This window comes from Notothenia rossii (genome assembly GCF_949606895.1).
Source record: "Notothenia rossii genome assembly, chromosome: 7".
Lineage (NCBI taxonomy): Eukaryota > Metazoa > Chordata > Actinopteri > Perciformes > Nototheniidae > Notothenia > Notothenia rossii.
Window position 1 is genome coordinate 18,663,300 of NC_136905.1, and position 18,060 is coordinate 18,681,359.

The 18,060-nt window shown below is 41.7% G+C and overlaps 1 protein-coding gene across 1 annotated transcript in view; it reads right to left on the reverse strand.

The window, feature by feature from the left end:
* Positions 1-863: 863 nt before the first annotated feature.
* fam171a1 (family with sequence similarity 171 member A1) overlaps positions 864-18,060 on the reverse strand; it is a 25,033-nt gene continuing 7,836 nt past the window's right edge. Inside the window, 7 exon segments of the mRNA XM_079641400.1 lie at positions 864-4,860; positions 7,965-8,082; positions 8,586-8,700; positions 9,008-9,124; positions 14,555-14,731; positions 15,146-15,304; positions 17,476-17,568. Coding sequence (XP_079497526.1) covers positions 3,307-4,860; positions 7,965-8,082; positions 8,586-8,700; positions 9,008-9,124; positions 14,555-14,731; positions 15,146-15,304; positions 17,476-17,568 — 2,333 coding nt within the window. The 3' untranslated portion in view covers positions 864-3,306.

Consider the following 18,060-nt stretch of genomic DNA (forward strand, 5'->3'; position numbering starts at 1 on the left):
AGCCCAAACTCCACCTTTTATCGTGAACATTTGTTAGAATTAAATCTGATTATAAGCAGTGGCGGAAAACGTATTCATACTCTTTACTTGGGTAAACGTACTAATGCCACATTGTAAAACTACTGCATGTTACTTACATAACTTTGTATGTTGGATGGTTTAATCTGAACCAAATAGGCCTAATCATAATTAATACGTTTTCCCTGAGTATTGAGTGTCAACATCTGAAGTGATAAAGTAACTAGTACATAAATCTGTCGGACGTAGTGGAGTAAAAAGTATAACATTTGGTTCCAAAATGTAGCAGAGTAGAAGTATACAATTTAAATACTTAGGTAAAGTAGGCTACAAGTACCTCAAATGTGTACTTAAGTAAAGTAGCCTACTTAATTAATGGTGCAAATTCCCCCCAAAATACAAACTTAACACATAATGAAACATCAAAAGATTAAATTGTGCTTGCTAAAATTCAGGTTTTTTTATTCCCAGGTATAGGCCTGTGTTATTCATTGAAAAATTGATTAAGGTAGCATTACACGACATATTCCATATATCTACTGTCTGGTACTATTGAATCAGTATTACAATTCTAGTTTCACATGGATTTCAAAAGTGTTATGAAAAAAAAAAGCTAAAAGTGGCTATTAGAAACTATAGGTCAATCAAAGTGGCAGCTAAGTAAAAACAATAAGACCCACCGCTGGATAAAATCACAAAGTTATAACACTTTATGTTGAGAGGTTTGGTAATGCCATCAATTGACAATCTCATTGAACAGGACATAAAATAAATACAAATTCTCATGCTGCAACTTACTTGATATACGTTTGTTCATCATTACACAAATCAAAACACACAAATAATTCCAGTTTGGCGGTTTATTAGAATAATAGGCTTCAAATATAATGCAAGCAACCAAGCTACACACTCAGGATGCTGTACTACTGCAACTCCACCCTCGACCTGGAGATTGATGTGGGATACTAAGAGAAAAGAGAACATTCACAACAACTCACGCATCATTTGACCAGGTGAAGCAAAGGAAAACCTATACACACTCTTTAATATGATTGCTATGACTATATCAACCTTGAGTGGATGTATGTTGATTATTTGTCAGCGGTCTTGCATCGACACACAGTCTGGAAACACAAACTCACAGCCAGCAGCAGAGCAGATGAACACAACCCAGGCACACACATTTGAGACGAACATTCACCCTCTACAGACACTAAAGTAAGAAAATGCACTGAAATGACCTGCAGTTTAGCTTCACATACAATCACACTTAGCTTTATCTATTCCGTGCTTCACTCAAAACTTTTGTAAATCCTTAACTGCTTAGTGTAAGACAGATTGGTGCCTTGCTGATTACTGTGTAGAGGATTTTACGATTGAAGCAGCTGGTAGACATTTTCTGAAACGTCTGCAGTGTAGCTTGTAATATGCTAGTGCTGAGGAAAGTTTACTGCATGCTTTCTTTCACAAGTGGTAGAGAAAGGGAGGGCTGAGGTAGAGGAGAGAAGCTAAAGGCAAAAGAAGGTGAGAAATAAATAAAGTTTTCTGTTCCACAAATTGGATGTATAGTCAGGTTGTTCAAAGGCACTTGGAACATGAGGAAAAGGTTAAAAACAAAAATAAGGTGAAACAGAACATGCAAAAAATAGTTTGGTTTCAGGTAAAACTTGCAGTTGTGTTTTTGTAAGTCTTAACATAAGGCGAGTTAGGAAAAAAAGTCCTTAACATATTACAGGAAATAAAAATAGCCTATTTTCCCAGGTAAAATACTTCATGTTGGCAATTCAAATTATATTGATTAAAATGACAAAAAAGGCATCTCAAGCAGCCGTATAAAAGTGAGCAAAAATATTCTAGTCAGTGGTTCAACAAGCACAAAACCCTTCATATTATTACACCTCACACTTTTTGTTTTGTTGGTGGAACTACAGTTTTGCAGTGGTATTACATCCTTATAACCAGCAGAGTGGTGTGTCACATCTGTGCAGTGCGGATAGTGGTTTCATTTCAGTACTCCAAACACTTTACCCCCTCTGTGGATCATCTAAAAACCCATTCAGCCTTCTGATGGGCTAGATTAAATTCTAGCATCATACTTAAAACCCATTAAAAGTACAGGATTCACATGTTTATGTCAGGGCTGATTATCTGTGCAGAACCCACTGTAAGACTTTTCCTGACAGACTAAGGAAAGAGTATGATCACCTGCCATATTTTGGCACAGATGCTCCACAATCTTAAAAATGAGGGTATTCATCTCACGATAAAGAAGTGTAGTGTGTTCTTTACAGTCAGTGGACAGAGGCCAATATGGCTAGAGAAAAAGGCTCCTGTATTCGTTCATTTGTGAGAACCACCCCATAGTCTGTTCCCCCAACAGTTCCTTTATGCGCACAAGGCTAGTTATAAAAAAAGGCATATATTTGTTGTGCATAAAATATTCAACTTTCTCGCCTCCGTTGTCCATTTGTCTTTGTCAAGTGTACATCACTCCATCCTGATGAGTTTATGGAACGTGTGGAGAACAACAGTGGTCTTTTTATAAAGGGAACCTGAAGCTCTGGACTAGGAGGTATCCCAGTGCTGAAATATTATGTCAGTGCTCTATTAAGAAAAGAAAGAGCTATAATTAAAATGGTCTTTTCCTTCACGTTTTGATCGGCGCAAAAACAGGAGTCATAGTTAAAGGATAGGTTCACACTTTTGAAGTCTCAAATAAAAACTGACATGCCCATATGTACAGCTGAACAATTGTGGTCGTTGTACTTGTTACATATATAACGGGATGATTATAATCTGTTGTGAGATTTTCTCTTAAATTCTAAGCATACTTATGGAGTTTATTTACGATGGACATCTGAGAGAATGAAATATGTAAGTGTAAATCACACTGAATTAAAAAATATAAGTATTATTTCTGTGTGTTGAGATGAAACTAAGAAGTGTAGAAATGCACCCATTTTCTGAGATAGTTGCTATTTATCTGTACTGCCTATACTTACTACTTGTTATTGTAATGCCTAGATTTCCTATAGGGATAACAAAATCCTCTATCCATTTAAAAAAATCTCCAATATTTAAGATTGATACTAAATCAGACCAAATTAGAATATATTTTAGCACAGAACAAAAACGTTTGGTTTTGTCTCACCATCACTTTAAGACGGGCCATTATGCACAGTAGGAAGAATTACAGCAACCAAACATGCTTTCTATGTACTTATTGGCATGTGAGTATTTGATTAAGAAAAAAAGTGTGAGGCTATCCTTGAAGTGGTCATCTGTGGATCATTTCAGGTTGAAGGCCAGCAGAGGTCGCTCCTCTCTCTTCTGCCAGGGACTCTTCTTCTCCTCCTCTCCATCATCCTGTGCTGCATCGTCATCAGGAGACACTGACAGCAGCACATGATCAGTCCTGAACGTCTCTCCCTCAGGTGTTGGCAGGGGAGGAGGAGGAGAAGAAGGGGATGAAGAGGAAAGTGAGGGCGGTTCCTCTTGTATTTGTACCACCTCTTCTATTTTCCCCTCCTCACCCCCCAGATCTCCCCTCTGACCCTCTGCTTTGTCTGACAGGATGTGTGCCGTGTCACTGTCCTCTGGGCTGCATTTGGGCGTCTCTTCCTCGCTGCCACCGCCGTCCAGATCATCCACATACACCAGCTGAGTGTAGGTCATGGCTGGTGCTGTGCTCTTCGACCTGTCTTTCGCAATCCCTCTTTCCTGCCATCCTACAACTCTCCCCCTGCGGCCCACTCTCAGCTCGTTCAGGTCCACACCGGAGTCCAGGCTGGCATCGTTGCCCCGCCTCCCACCGCTGCCAGTATCGTGTTGACCTCCTCCACCTGGCGAGCTGCTGTGGCACCCCGCCCGCTGGAGGTCAATGTAGGAGTGGCGAATAGCATTGGAGCGTCCATCAAGCGAGACGAACCAGGCTCGTGGGTGAGGCAGAGGCTTCCCTCCCCTGAGCTCCATTAAAGTCTTTTCAGCCAACAACGTGTCCTCGCTGTTTATTTCCATCAGACCCGTTTCCCCAAGCGCTGCTGGGATGGACAGAGACTCCGACAGCCCCATACGTTCTCCACCGCCCTGTTTGGAGGGATGCGGGCCGAGGTCAGAGAGGGATTGCCCCAGTGGCTGCTGGGAATGTGAGGCATTCAGCTCAGCCTGGATGGTCTCCAAGTCACTCTGCTGGTCAGTCTGTAGTAGAAGTGCCTGACCGGACAGAGGGTGCTCACCCGGCAGGCGCATGTAGTGAGCTGGGATCACCAGGGTGGGACGCACCCTCGGGTAGCCCTCCCCCCCACTCAGCAGGTCCACGGAGCCGCAGCAGAGCAGCTGGCCCGGCCTGGGGAGCAGGGGGGGGGTGGGGCGCTCCAGGTGGTCCACAGAGCGGGAGAGGAGGTAGTCAGGAGCTCTGCACTCACACACCTCCCCTCTACTGGGGGAGTGAGGGGGAGAGGAAGGGGAGATGAAATCAACAATCCCGACACTGCTCAGCTGATTGGCAGACACCTGACCTTGATTGGCCGACGACAGTGCGTCTGAAACCGGGTTGCTGGACGAACAGACGGAGGTGTATGATTGGCGGTAGCCTCTGTCTGTCCCACACGAGAGGGCGGATTTTAAGTGGAACGTCTCGGCAGACTGCCGGTAGTCTCTGCTGCGCGGCGTCAGGTTGCCAAGAGAAGAGCCGTGGCTGTTGCCGAGCGAGGAGCGGCTGTGTTTGCTGTGATGGATTAGGCTGTGTTGACGATGATTGTCTTGTTGCTCATATGAGGACGGCTTCAGCATCGGTGTGGTCATGTCGGGCTCAGTCCCCGTGGAAACAAGTTCCAGCTGCGCCTAAAGACAAAACAATAATAGAGTAAGAAACTGTCACAGCCATTATATGAGGGTGGGACAAGTCCCCCCCACTTTTTAAAATGATTAGTTTAGACCCCCCCCACTTTTATACTATGCGGAAAGTCCGTGAATCGGTCTATCCACTCGCCGCACTTTGTAGAGCGCTGTGTCAGTGCTTCACTATCAAATCCATTCCAACAATTGCTTATTGAGAGAATGCCCAAATCAATGAAACTCCGTACCATGTTTTCACCGCTACTTTGTACCAAGGCAGATTCTCAGATCTCTTGTATGAAGCGATGCTGGTAGCGGAGGTAAGGCACACACACCAAATGTTCAGGACATTGTTAATACAGCGAAAATCAAAGCTGACGATCTCTTGGTTTGATATGTTTTCCCCCCCAGACAACATGGACATAAGAAAAAAGTTTTCAAAGAAGGGGGAAGAATTTTAAGGAAATCAGTGGGGATATTGAACAGGAAACATTTCAGTCAAGGGGCATCATATGACCAATATAGATGGAAGAGCAACATTTATTTGAACATTTAAGTCAATGATACCATTCCTAGGTGAACTTAACATCTGTAAGGAGTCAGATCAGTCTCAATATTAATAAAAGCTCACTGAAGGATTCACAAATGTATTTTGTGATTTATATATAAATGACTCTCCACAACAATATCTCTCAATGCACTCACAAATATTTATTGTATATAAATGTACAAAAAATGGGTATTTAAACTGCTTTTCTTGTGAACCTCTGCATTTGTGTTATGTTTTTTTGAGACTTCCCTGACGGAAATGACAAATGCATATTTTTTTAACAGGAAACTATGGAAATTATAACTAATTGTGGTTTTCTTTTACATTACTTAAAACAAGAAATATTTATATGTCAGAAATATGCTTATATTTGTGACTCTTTTTATCTGTGGATTCTTTTACATTTATATACAACAATAAATATTTGTGTGTGCATTGAAAAATATTTTTGTGGAGAGAGTCATTTATATATAAATCCCGAAATACATTTGTGAATCCTTGTGTACATGTATTAATATTGAGACTGATCTGACTCCATATATCCTAGGCTATGCTCACTTTCAAACTGTAAATCCACTTGTAGTCAAGTGCTTTGAAACACAGCCCGGAGTCAACATATGATACACAATGCAAATATTATGTTTTAGAACATAAACTCAAGGTTTAGTATCTAGAATACCGGAAATCTATTTGCTTTTCGTGGGGGAGGACCCCCACCCGTTAAAAATGTCCCCCCCACATTCAGGATGCTTCCTACGGCCATGCTCACAGTAGAGAAGTCATTTGACATTAGAGAAAGAAGGTGATTTTCAGAAGTGTAGCGACCAAATTAACAAAATGGAAACCACAGATATTATATTTAGTTTTAGTAAAATACTGATATCATATTGTTTATTCTTGATATTGCATTTGAAAGGGTTTCTCTTTTTGTGTGTCTTAGGATATATTTCACATTTCATTTATTTATACAGTATGTACTTTATATATACCAGTGATGCAAACACAGGTATGGTAAAGAAAGAGAGAACTATTCGAAGCAGAAAAAAAACAGCGTAATATACCATCTGACAATGGCCTGTGCTATAATGCTTCAATTAACTGGCTGTTCTTTATAATTTACTCAGGTCAATAGGAGACAGAGATGTTATAAATCAAGAGTTTTTATTATTATTTACAGCAGGGGTGGGGAACCTTTTTCCATTCAATTTGTACAACATCCTCCGAGGGCCGTACAAATGATTGAACTCAACCTCTGCTTAAAAAAACTAAAATCACAGCCCATTCATTTGGCCTTTCTTTCATGCTGTGCAAAGAAAAAGCAACTTCTTAATACAGATATCTCACCATGACTCATGTTTGACGCATGCATGCAGGCATTCACGTGCACGGTTTTGGCATGACCACCAAAACAGAAAGATATGGACACAAGATGTGTGCAAATGTATTTAGTATCCTATCCATGTGAACATGATTTCAGTGGGGGGGACCTAACCTCCTCTCGGGGGGTCCGAGGGCATGCTCCCCCGGGAAGATTTTTTTTAAATATTGAAGTTAAAAGCATCAATCTGGTGAACTTTGAGAGCAACATGAGGAGATCTATGGATACATCTTTCAACACCCATATGAAACAGAACTGTAAGCAGATTTTTCTTTTTGGATATTTTACCAAATCACTCACCTTTCAAACTCTATTCTTGTTATTTTTAACAACTTTTTTTTGTTACTGTCATATAGTATTTTATACCTGTTAATAATTTGGTCTCTAATGTCTCATTAATAACTATAATGATCATATCAAGGTGTGCCTTAACCTCACTGAGCTGAGGTTATTTGAGCCTCTCAGGAGAGAGCTCTCTTCCACCTGGTTGTAGAAAAGCTCTTTAAATTCGTTAGCATAGCTAGCTAACCAGATGCTAACAACAACAGATCGCCACTGTGCTTACAACTAAAGACACAGCCTCGCAAACACTGCGGCATGTGTACGGCTCCTTATGGGTACTGCAATATTTGAAGAGCTGGAGCGGCGTTCCGATGCTCTCCGTTACTCCTTTCAGACGAGACATAACCACGTGAAGATCTATGGTGAAGACACGTGTTGTGTTCAATGAACCTGTCCTTGGCCAGGAAAAACAGGCACTCGCTTGTTTAATTATTTTGCGATCTAGATTTCTTCTTCTTCTTTGAAGTGAGAAGTTGTCCGTCCGTCCGACTGACTAACTGATTGATTGACTGACTGACTGACTGACTGACTGACTGACTGACTGACTGACTGACTGACTGACTGACTGACTGACCCCCCCCCCCAAAAGAAAACTCTTCGGTTCTCCGCGAATTACACAACTCACCCAAATCAGCGTTAAAAAAGCGGGATGCGCCGAAAAGTGACTAATTTGCATCACTGATATACTCTGATTGCTTTTTGGCAACAATGTTGATGGTTCATATTAAGACGAGGCCCTCAGATATTCCCTGCCACAGTGAACAGGTACTTCCTTTGACATTCATTAGGACAGTGCAATTAAAACTTGTGAATAAAGCGTTCTGTGAGAGTCCTACAGACCTCGCTGCTGATGAGGTCCAGGTGGGACATGGAGGTGGCTTGATCCCTCTTACTGCCGTCCAGACCAGAGGAGATAGTGAGCTTGCGGTGAGACCCTCGAGGCTTCAAACAACGTCTCCTGCACATCACAGAGACACAACAGAGGATATGATTCAATCATGGGAATTAGTTTAACATAAAAAGTTCTCCCCTGTGATGTTAACTTAAAATTGGAAAATATAACTCCCTTAGGGCTAATATTTACAGCAGAGCAGTGGTACCAGAGTACTTGTGCAGTACTTGTTAACACCTTCTAGTGCAACCAAGACAGTTTATGTTACATGAACTGCTATAAACAACTTGGATTTATTTAGCACTTATATGATAACTGATGGATTGATAGATTCTGTTACTTGCAGAGAGATGATGAACCCTTTAAAATGGCTCTTCAGCGCATTTAGACTAAATGTTGACACGATGACAGTTTTTGACAATGGATGCTGAAGGCATGCAAAAGGTTGTTACGTGGCAAGAAGAATTTATATTCAAAATTGGCAGCAACAAAACAAATAATGTTCAGCTCTTTGATTTCTGATTAAGATAAACTTTATGACAAATAGCTCTGGAAAGACTTTCACACACTTGCAGTAGTACAACAGCAGACAGAGCAGGCAGAGCAGGATGAGAGCCATGCCTCCCAGTATAGCCAACAGGAACACCGTGTGGTACGTGCTGATGTCCTTCGCAAACACTGGACCTGTTGGATAGACAGGCGGTCATACAGAAACTGATTTAATATGTAACAACTTTCATAACACCGAAAGGTGGCAACTAAATGTTTTGGTATTTGCTAAAGGCAGAAAGAGTAGTTGGACTGTGCTCAAAGAGAAAGAAAGTCCAGTCTGAGGTTTCCTTCTTTTATTGGCTCATAACTGATGATTGAGAAGGATTATGAATATATTTTTGAACGAGTCCTTACATTTATAGCGAATCCTACTCATTGTGCCTTTAGGACTATATCTTCACTCTACATGATGATGATCTGTATGAAAGCAGTTTCTCACCTGAGTGTATTGGAGACATGGCGGCCACCCAGTATCCCAGCTGAGGAGCGATGTAAGTCAGACTGAGCTGGTTGCCCTCTCGCTGCACGTGACCCCAACTGCTCTTTATCCAAGCACCTGCAGACACACACACACACACACACACACACACACACACACACACACACACACACACACACACACACACACACACACACACACACACACACACACACACACACACACACACACACACACACACACACACACACACACACACACACACACACACACACACACACACACACACACACACACACACACACACACACACACACACACACACACACACACACACACACACACACACACACACGGCTTGAAATCAAGTTTCAGAATAATGATTCATACAGTATAAGAACCAGAGTTTCCGTTTACAGAGGGCATTAGGGACAAAGTGACAACTGACAAAGCCTGCAGCAAACTCTACTTCTGATTAACCCAAACAGAAAAAGCAGGACTTTACTTAGCTAAATCTATGTATCTGTCAAGTTTAGTACTTTGTTTTTTTTAAATAAATGGTTATTGAGGCAGAAGTAAACTTAATTAACAGCAGGGTTACCAAAAATGTAAAGTAGCACTCTCCAAGACCTTTTTTTAACCACATTAAACACACTTAAATTACTTTTTTCAAGCAATTATCAGTGGTGTTAAAAATAATTTTGAATATAAAATACATTTTAAATATCGCAACCTGGATAACAAGCATAACATTAGTGTTTTGTTTTTTTACAATCAATGCATCATGATGGTGTCTCATGCATGCAAAATGCAATGTTAAAACAATCTTACGTTTCTAAAATGCTCTGATCAGACAGCAGTCGGACACAAAACCTTTTTAAAACAAACATTGTTAAGTAGGGCTGCAAAAAAAAAAAAATCATTTGTCCTCCGGTTATTTTCCAGATAAAATGATTACTCGTTTGTACTAAAGAATTATTTTAATAAAATGAACATGCTTGTTTCTCAAAGTTGAACTAATTGTTGCAGCACTATTAAAAAGACTTGTCAATTATTTATTGAACCTATTTCACCTTCAAACATGCATTTAGAGAAGGCTGAAGGCAATGCTTTCCAAGACTTCTCAAGATCTTTTTAAAAAGGTCGATTCAAGCCCAGTAGTGTGAAAGAGAACAGTGTTTTGGTAGTACTGAACTCTCCCACAGGGAGGCAGCACACAGTCAGAAGCCTGTAGGAGCACAATAGCAGCTCCAGCACTGACCAAAAACCCCAAAACAAAGCCAGAGTCACTGATTAATTGAGTTTCAGTAAATCTGAACCAAGAGGAAACATTGAGTTGTGCCTTCACACTTCTCCTTTGGGGCTCAAGGCTAACATAGAGAGAGCCATACTGAGTCTTTGTTTATTCCCAGTTATACAACGTCATATAGTCAGGAAACTGCATCGATCTTCAGGAGGGAGTAAACAAAAAGGGTCAGCAGGGGAAATTCAATGTGGAAAGACAAAAATATAAAAGGCTTGGACAGGGGGAAATAACATTTCAAGGAGAGGAAACAAGAGCGGACAAGGGAGGTGGAAAGGAAGGAGAGATAAGGGAAGAGGCACAAGAAACAGAGGAATGAGAGAAGCTGTGTGACTCAGCATCACACACACAGGTTCTGTCTGATGTTTCCACAGGCGGGGGGGGGTTCGTTCTCTCTCTCTCTCTCTCTCTTTCTCTCTCTTAATAGCAACATTAAAGGACTCTGTTCCCACGCTTCAATACAATACACTGCAGAGCGTCTGGCAACTGCTTAGACACAATGCAAACATTTATACTGTCCCTACAGCCTGTATATTACTCCTGCTTTTCGTCTATTCCTGCAAAGTCAACACGGCTGACGTGTCAGTTCATCTGAGTGAGGTGATTTACATCCTCTCATGGTAAAGAGTGTCTGTTTATGAATGACAAATACACACAAACAATCCAGTGAACTTGATCTGTTTGTACATGACATACATTTGCCTTGCGCTCCCTCAATATAAAATAGGAGACATTGTCAGTTATACAAGACAAACAGGTTTGTGTGTGTGTGTGTGTGTGTGTGTGTGTGTGTGTGTGTGTGTGTGTGTGTGTGTTTTCCATGTGCCCACTTTGTAAACAAAACTGAGCTTCTTTGTGAAGGAGCTTTTATCAGCCTGGAGTATTTTATCCAAAAAAGCACCAGACGGATTTCAAAAGATCTTTCTTTGTGTTTTCTTCATCCCTGGTTCAACACACAAACACACACTTAAGCGCACAGTGAAGAAACTCAATCAGGAGCTGGGCCTTACTGTTGTGTAACTTATTTGGTGGGTTGCTAAGGAACATGAGATGAAGCCCGAAGAGGGTCCGGGGATGACTTCTGTTATGGAAATACTCGCAGCTACAGGCTCTGCGTAGGCTTCAAGTGTGTGTGTGTGTGTGTGTGTGTGTGTGTGTGTGTGTGTGTGTGTGTGTGTGTGTGTGTGTGTGTGTGTGTGTGTGTGTGTGTGTGTGTGTGTGTGTGCTCTAAGCTCTTATCAAAGCCCTTTTTCATAAACTTTGAATGTGGCTACTCTAAGTACTTGAGATCTATAAACTGTCACAGGAGCAAAGATGATCCAGATGTTCAACATTTGTTGGCCCAATAAAATGTTCCTTTCAGAATGATTTCCGGGCTAATTGGAAAATGCTTGAATCATCACATGACAAGTGTTGGATGGACAAAGGCATCGCTCTTATTGAGAAGTGGCCTACTGTTCATGAAGTCGGAATCCACATGTGGATTGGAGGGGAACTCCTTAGTCTATTGAGCAACTGCATAATGCTTCTAGCAACTCTCTTTTAGTGCTCACCCCAAAAAGGGATTCACTTTTATTCATGTCACATATTCAAATAGCTTTTTCGTCTAATAGACAGACGTGAGCCTGAAGCATTCATTTGTCCGGACCAATCTCAGAGCATTGTTCCCAGTTGCAGAGGGCAACATAAAGTCTGGGAACCCCCTTTACACCACACACTACAACACACACAGTTAGCTATTAGCAGTAGGGATGGGTACCGAGCCCCGGTATTAAATGGGCCCCGGGGCTGAATTATTAAAGACCGTGGTACTGTTAAGCTCCAACGTTATCGGTCTTTTTATCGGTAATGGAGACATATGTATTATGCTACATAAACATTATATTGCAGCTTTAGTTTCGCCAACTCCGTTTCTAATATGCAATAAGATTACAAAATGCGTCTATGATGTATTTTCGATCTTTCCAATCCAGACGACAGATCTCTCCCCCACCCACCCCCCGCCCCCAACCCCCCCCCCCCCCCCCCCCACACACACACACACACACACACACACACACACACACACACACACACACACACACACACACACACACACACACACACACACACACACACACACACACACACACACACACACACACACACACACACACACACACACACACACACACACACACACACACACACACACACACACACACACACACACACACACACACACACACACACATTACCCGTCTCGATGAGGACGATGCTCGTTGCCAAAAGTGCAATAAGAGTTTAGCATGTAAGGGCGTTAACACGAGCAATTTGTCTAAACATCTTGCAAAAGTGCACCACATTCAGACGGAGAAATGCACCGTTTTCGACTGTCTTTCCACGAGTAAGGTTTCCACGTCAGGTATGTTATGTATACACCTTAATCTTCCTCCAGAAGAACCGTTAGGCCTTTTGCAGCACCTGTATGCCCCACCTGTGTTGCTCTGTACCACTGTATTTTTGCAGTAAATACTTGTTTTTTACAGTTCTGTAAATTCAAATTATTTACAATTTGCTTAGTTAATTTACTTTTTTGTTGTTGTTGTAAAGAACCGTTAAGAGTACCGTTAAAGGACCGGATCGATAAGCGGTATCGATAAAAGTAGTAGTACAAACCTTAACGATACCCATCTCTAATTAGCAGTGACAAATTCAAAAGCTAAAGATATTTCCCTTACTAGTTAATAGTATAGTATTCATTTATTTGTCCCCGAGGGGAAAATGGGTTGCAGCACATCACAAAGGCATTTAAAAAAGATAAGACACTACGTCACTGACAACAACATAGACACAGATTAAAACAAACAGACATAAGAAAACCAGATATCGGCAGACATGACAAGGGACCTATAGGCCCTCATTTGCGAAATAGGGGGGACTGGGCCAGACCAGCTGGGTAAACAGTGCGTCCTAGCCATCATTTATTCAGGAGTTTGATGGCTTGTGGGACGAAAGACAGCCTAGATCTGTTCTTTTTTAAATAAGGGGCACGATACCTCCGCCCGGATGTCAACAGTTCAAAGTAAGAGGCAAGAGGGTGCCTCAGGTCACTCACAATATTGTGTGCCAATTTTATAATTGTAATGCCAACAGGAGAGAGAATATTGGACACAAACACAACTGCTGAATGCTAATGTTGCCCTACGTCTGTTGGATGTTTAAATAGCCAACTGTTTGCTAACAATTTTGCCATACCAGGTTAGAAAGTGATGATGTGTCAGAGTTGGGACACTGCTGCCCAAAAGTGACCAAATTACTCAGTTATCGTGGGTTTTAGAAACGTACAAATGATCGATTTTTACATTTGCTACAGATTATTCCGTCTCACTACTAATCAAGTACAATACTGTATATCCTTTCCCTAGAAGCCTTTTAATAGGTCCTGACAAGCACAAACACAATGTACAGTTGATCTGGATATGTGAGCCTAATTTACACAGAGGAGGATGTTTTGTATTACAGACACATCTGACTCAACCAATGATCTAATCACTGTCTTCCAGATCAGAATGTACAAGAAGAAAGGGAATCAGAGAGCGTGACGTCTGACTCAAGAGATTTAAGACTGCTGAAATAAATCAGTGGGTCCAGAGAGGCTTGAAGGGTCTCAGCTGTAGGAGAGCTGTTTGATGTTTGTTTTGCTCAGGTCAAGATTTAGCTGAGCTCCAGCAGATTAAACATCCACGGTGCAATCTTGTGATGTGTGGCAGTACTTGGGTTTTGATTTGCAGATTAATGTGGTGCCACAAATTAGACTTTTTTTAATGACCTTATGAATAAATTCATTTATCCCTCTGACACACAGAACTAAAAGTTGCGACCTGGTTGCACGTGGATTGTATTAAAGCTCCTGTTCTGATCATTTTTAAAAATCATTCAGGTACGCACTTAGAACAGAAAACGTAAGGTTTTGAGAGTAAATAACGAGCATTTTCAAGATAACAAAACCAAAAATGCCAAGAATATCTAAGCCTTTCTAATCACATAAACATAACTATAAATTGCAAAAGATTAAGTTTAAAAAAAAAATCATTTTAAAATATTTTTTCTTATCATTATGAAACAGCAGACTATGTTTAAATTAATGCATTCCTAACTTTCTATAACCATTAATTAAGCATTTTGAAAGTTTTCCTGATTTTGTATAAACCCGCCTTTGAGTTAGAAAGTCAAAATAGCTTTGTGTTCATGTAGGGACATACCGAAGCGCGGGTCGAATCTCCAAGCAGGGATGTGATCATTTTCCTTCAGGCCACTGTCGGCCGGCAGGGGGACGGACACCGTGATTGGCTCATTCACCTGCAGCTCCACTCCGTCGCTGGCCAATAAGTGCACAGAGATGGCTACTACAGGAGTCAACTCAAACCTCTTCTCGTTCCCTGTGAGAGAAGCAGCAGAGTGTAAGAGAGAAAAACGCAGCGTGAAGGGAAAGTGAGTGGGAGTAAGGTGCACAGGAGGGGGGTGGTAGAGAAAGGAGCAGACAGCAGGGGGGGGGGGGGGAAGGAGAGTTGCCAGGGGAAAGACAGACAGGAAAGAAAACAAGGGAAAGACAGGAAAGAAAGGAAACAGGATGGAGAGTTAAAAAGCTGAAAAGCGTGCAGGCTTGTGTTAGACACACAGGGGTTATTGTGTTTCAGGAGGTCAGATAGAGAGGCCTCTCCAGGGTAGAGCCTCTGGGATGTACCGCTGCTTCTCCTCTTCACTCCCCACCCCCCCTCTGTCATCCATGCCCGACTCTCTTTAGTCCTATTTCTGCGGTCGAGTACGTTACCCTCCACCGGTTCGAGGCTCACCTGTGCCGTTGCCGCTGAGGACCTGCAGGTGGGGAAAGTGCTGGATGTGCAAGGGGGAGCAGGCCACGGTGAGTAGAGCCGTTAGGTTTGCGTAGGATGTGTCGGCGGGAAGACTCAGAGCTCTGCGCTGGAAATGAACACTGGGCTGATGCCTGAAACCTTCAGGGGCAACAGAAAGAGAGGCGTCAGGAAAACATGGACATGTTGACTGAACACCAAGTGCATCAGTTAGGCTGTTTGTGATTTGCTATTGGAGACAAGTACATCAAGGAAATATAAACCGCAAGTTCTCCATCTACACTTAAGAATCAAAGGTTGTATCGGTCAAAAGCTCACTCATAGTATGTGCATTATATATGTACCAAAAAGGTCAGTATGCAATATGGATTAATGATTAGAACATTGGTAAACCTAATCATTAGAGAAATAAATAAAATGTACTTTGAACTAAATGCAAAAGGCCAGAATTGTGAGTATAAATTATATCAAACAAAGAACACTTTATAGAAGGTTTCTGATTTTAATTCAATGGAGAAAGTCAGGAGGTTTTTCTCCTGACAGAATCAGTCCATCTTGCAGAGTGATGTTTTACAAGCCAATTTTCTACTCCTTGTCTTGGCCTAATGCCTTTTTATACATTTGGCCATGAAATTAGGCTTAATGGAGGCAACTGTGGACCAATACAGAAGAGATAATGCCTTGCTCGACTGTTCTTTCAGCAGCGTGATGCTTCCTTCTGATATTCTGCTGTGCAATTAATAGCTGCCTTTACACTTCTCCCTATCTAAACTCTGTCTTCCTTGAACACATTTGACATAAAGAGGAATAAACAGTGAAAACTGCATGTAGCCGGACTCAGCAAGGTGATGTCATTGTGGTCTGACTGTACCGAGTGCACATTCCTGAGCAGTGAGGCACACATCCAGCTGTGTGAGGGCTCAATCTGTTTCTAGTCGACATACATGTTGGCTCTGCAGTATAAGTTAACCATCATATTAAACGTTCATGTGTCTGTCTGAGTTCTTTAAGTTCAGGTGTGAATGTTATTGCTCTCTGAGGATCTGTTTTTGTGAAAGGAAATGACCCCAGTTTCTATTCTTTGTGTGTTCCCTTCCTCAACTCTCCTTGTTGTTTTGTTTCCCTCCACTTTCCTCTCATCTGTTCCTCCTTCTGTTGGACACTGCGCTGCCCATCCCCCTTTCTCCCTTATTCTCTCCAACTGCTCCACTTTCCAGCACATACTGTATCATCCTCTTCCTCCTCTTTTATTCTCTGTCCTCGCGCCACATGCCAAGGTTTATCACTCCCCCGGGCAGACAAGTTCACATCATCGTGACAAACAAAGTGTGTCGGACAGAGGGCAGAAACTACAGTCCACTCAGGCACGTGCGGAGTGAACTCAGGAGGTTTACATGTCAATGGTGTCTGAGAAGTCTTTCTTTTAGCCAGACAAAACAGCTGACACGTAAAATTACTCCCTTGTCGGTCACAGACAGACAAAAGACCCCAGCAGACAAAGAGGCCATATTGATTTTGCCAGAGTGAGAAAGCCTTATCTAATATAATTACACACACCTCAACAAAGGGGCTGACTAACAAAGACAGACTCATGATTTATATCTGTGCTTGAGTGGAGAGAGGAGGGTCTTTTTTTATTCAACAGTAGGCCATTTAATGCATAGGCGGGGCTAATTATGTTCAGTTCTTTATACAGAACAAAGCTGTGAATTGAGTGAGTCTATTTTCATTATTAAATATGGGTGAAAATCTAACTCTTTTTGTTTACCCAAAATGACTTGCCGTAGGTGCCTTGTCAGCAGCTTGATGCATGCAAACATAAAACATAATATAAGAATATATTTAGATATTTTGTTCTTCCTGTCTTGAATCTCAAGTATATAACTAGTGGTGTACCAAACCTTATTTAGAGTGTACTAAAGTGATTCATGTCTTAATGATAAACAACTTTGAATGCACAAAAATATTTAATTTGGCAAAAAAATGACATTGGAAGTTCAATTTTTATTGTAAAAAGCTGTCGGCAAAACATTCACACCTCAAAGTCCTTCTTAAAGCCGTTTAATCCCCTAAAGTTTGCCCAGCTTTCATGGAATTGTAGATGTTATAATATTAGTATTTCTGAGAATTAAAAGTCTTCTGGCCAATGTTTACATACTATGTAAGGAAGTTAAGCTCAGTTCATCTGCAGAGAAAGATGGATCAAAAGACCTCGAGAGGAATTGTGTTGACACAGTGGGAAATATGTTTACACCAATCTGCAACAAAAAGTTTAGCTAAATACACACAGATAACACACACACTGCGTTTACCTTGTACGCCTGAAACAATCTCTACAACATCTTCATACACCATCAGAGTCGCAGCTCTTTCTGGTAGCAGGTCCAGGCTGATGGACGAAAATACTGAAACACAAATAAAAACCACACTCCACATTTACACAAAGAATAAATCTACAATCAGATAAGAAGCAAACGGCAGCAATCTGCCTGGCCACTTTACTGATCGCTATGACACAAAACAAGTCATAAAAACATCTTAATACATTTTTAATGGTCCTGCTTTCATCCTGTCTGCTGTGCAGGACTTAAGTCTGACCCAGCAAACTGCACTTCTCTCCTCTTCCTTCCTTCCTTTCACTTTGCATTGTTCGGAGCTGGTAAGCGTGATAATCCAATTGGCTGCCGTTCCGTTGGCTCATAATATTAGCCCCCATCCAGTCCGCCTCCCCAAAGCAACACACACACACACACACACACACACACACACACACACACACACACACACACACACACACACACACACACACACACACACACACACACACACACACACACACACACACACACACACACACACACACACACACACACACACACACACACACACCCTCTTGG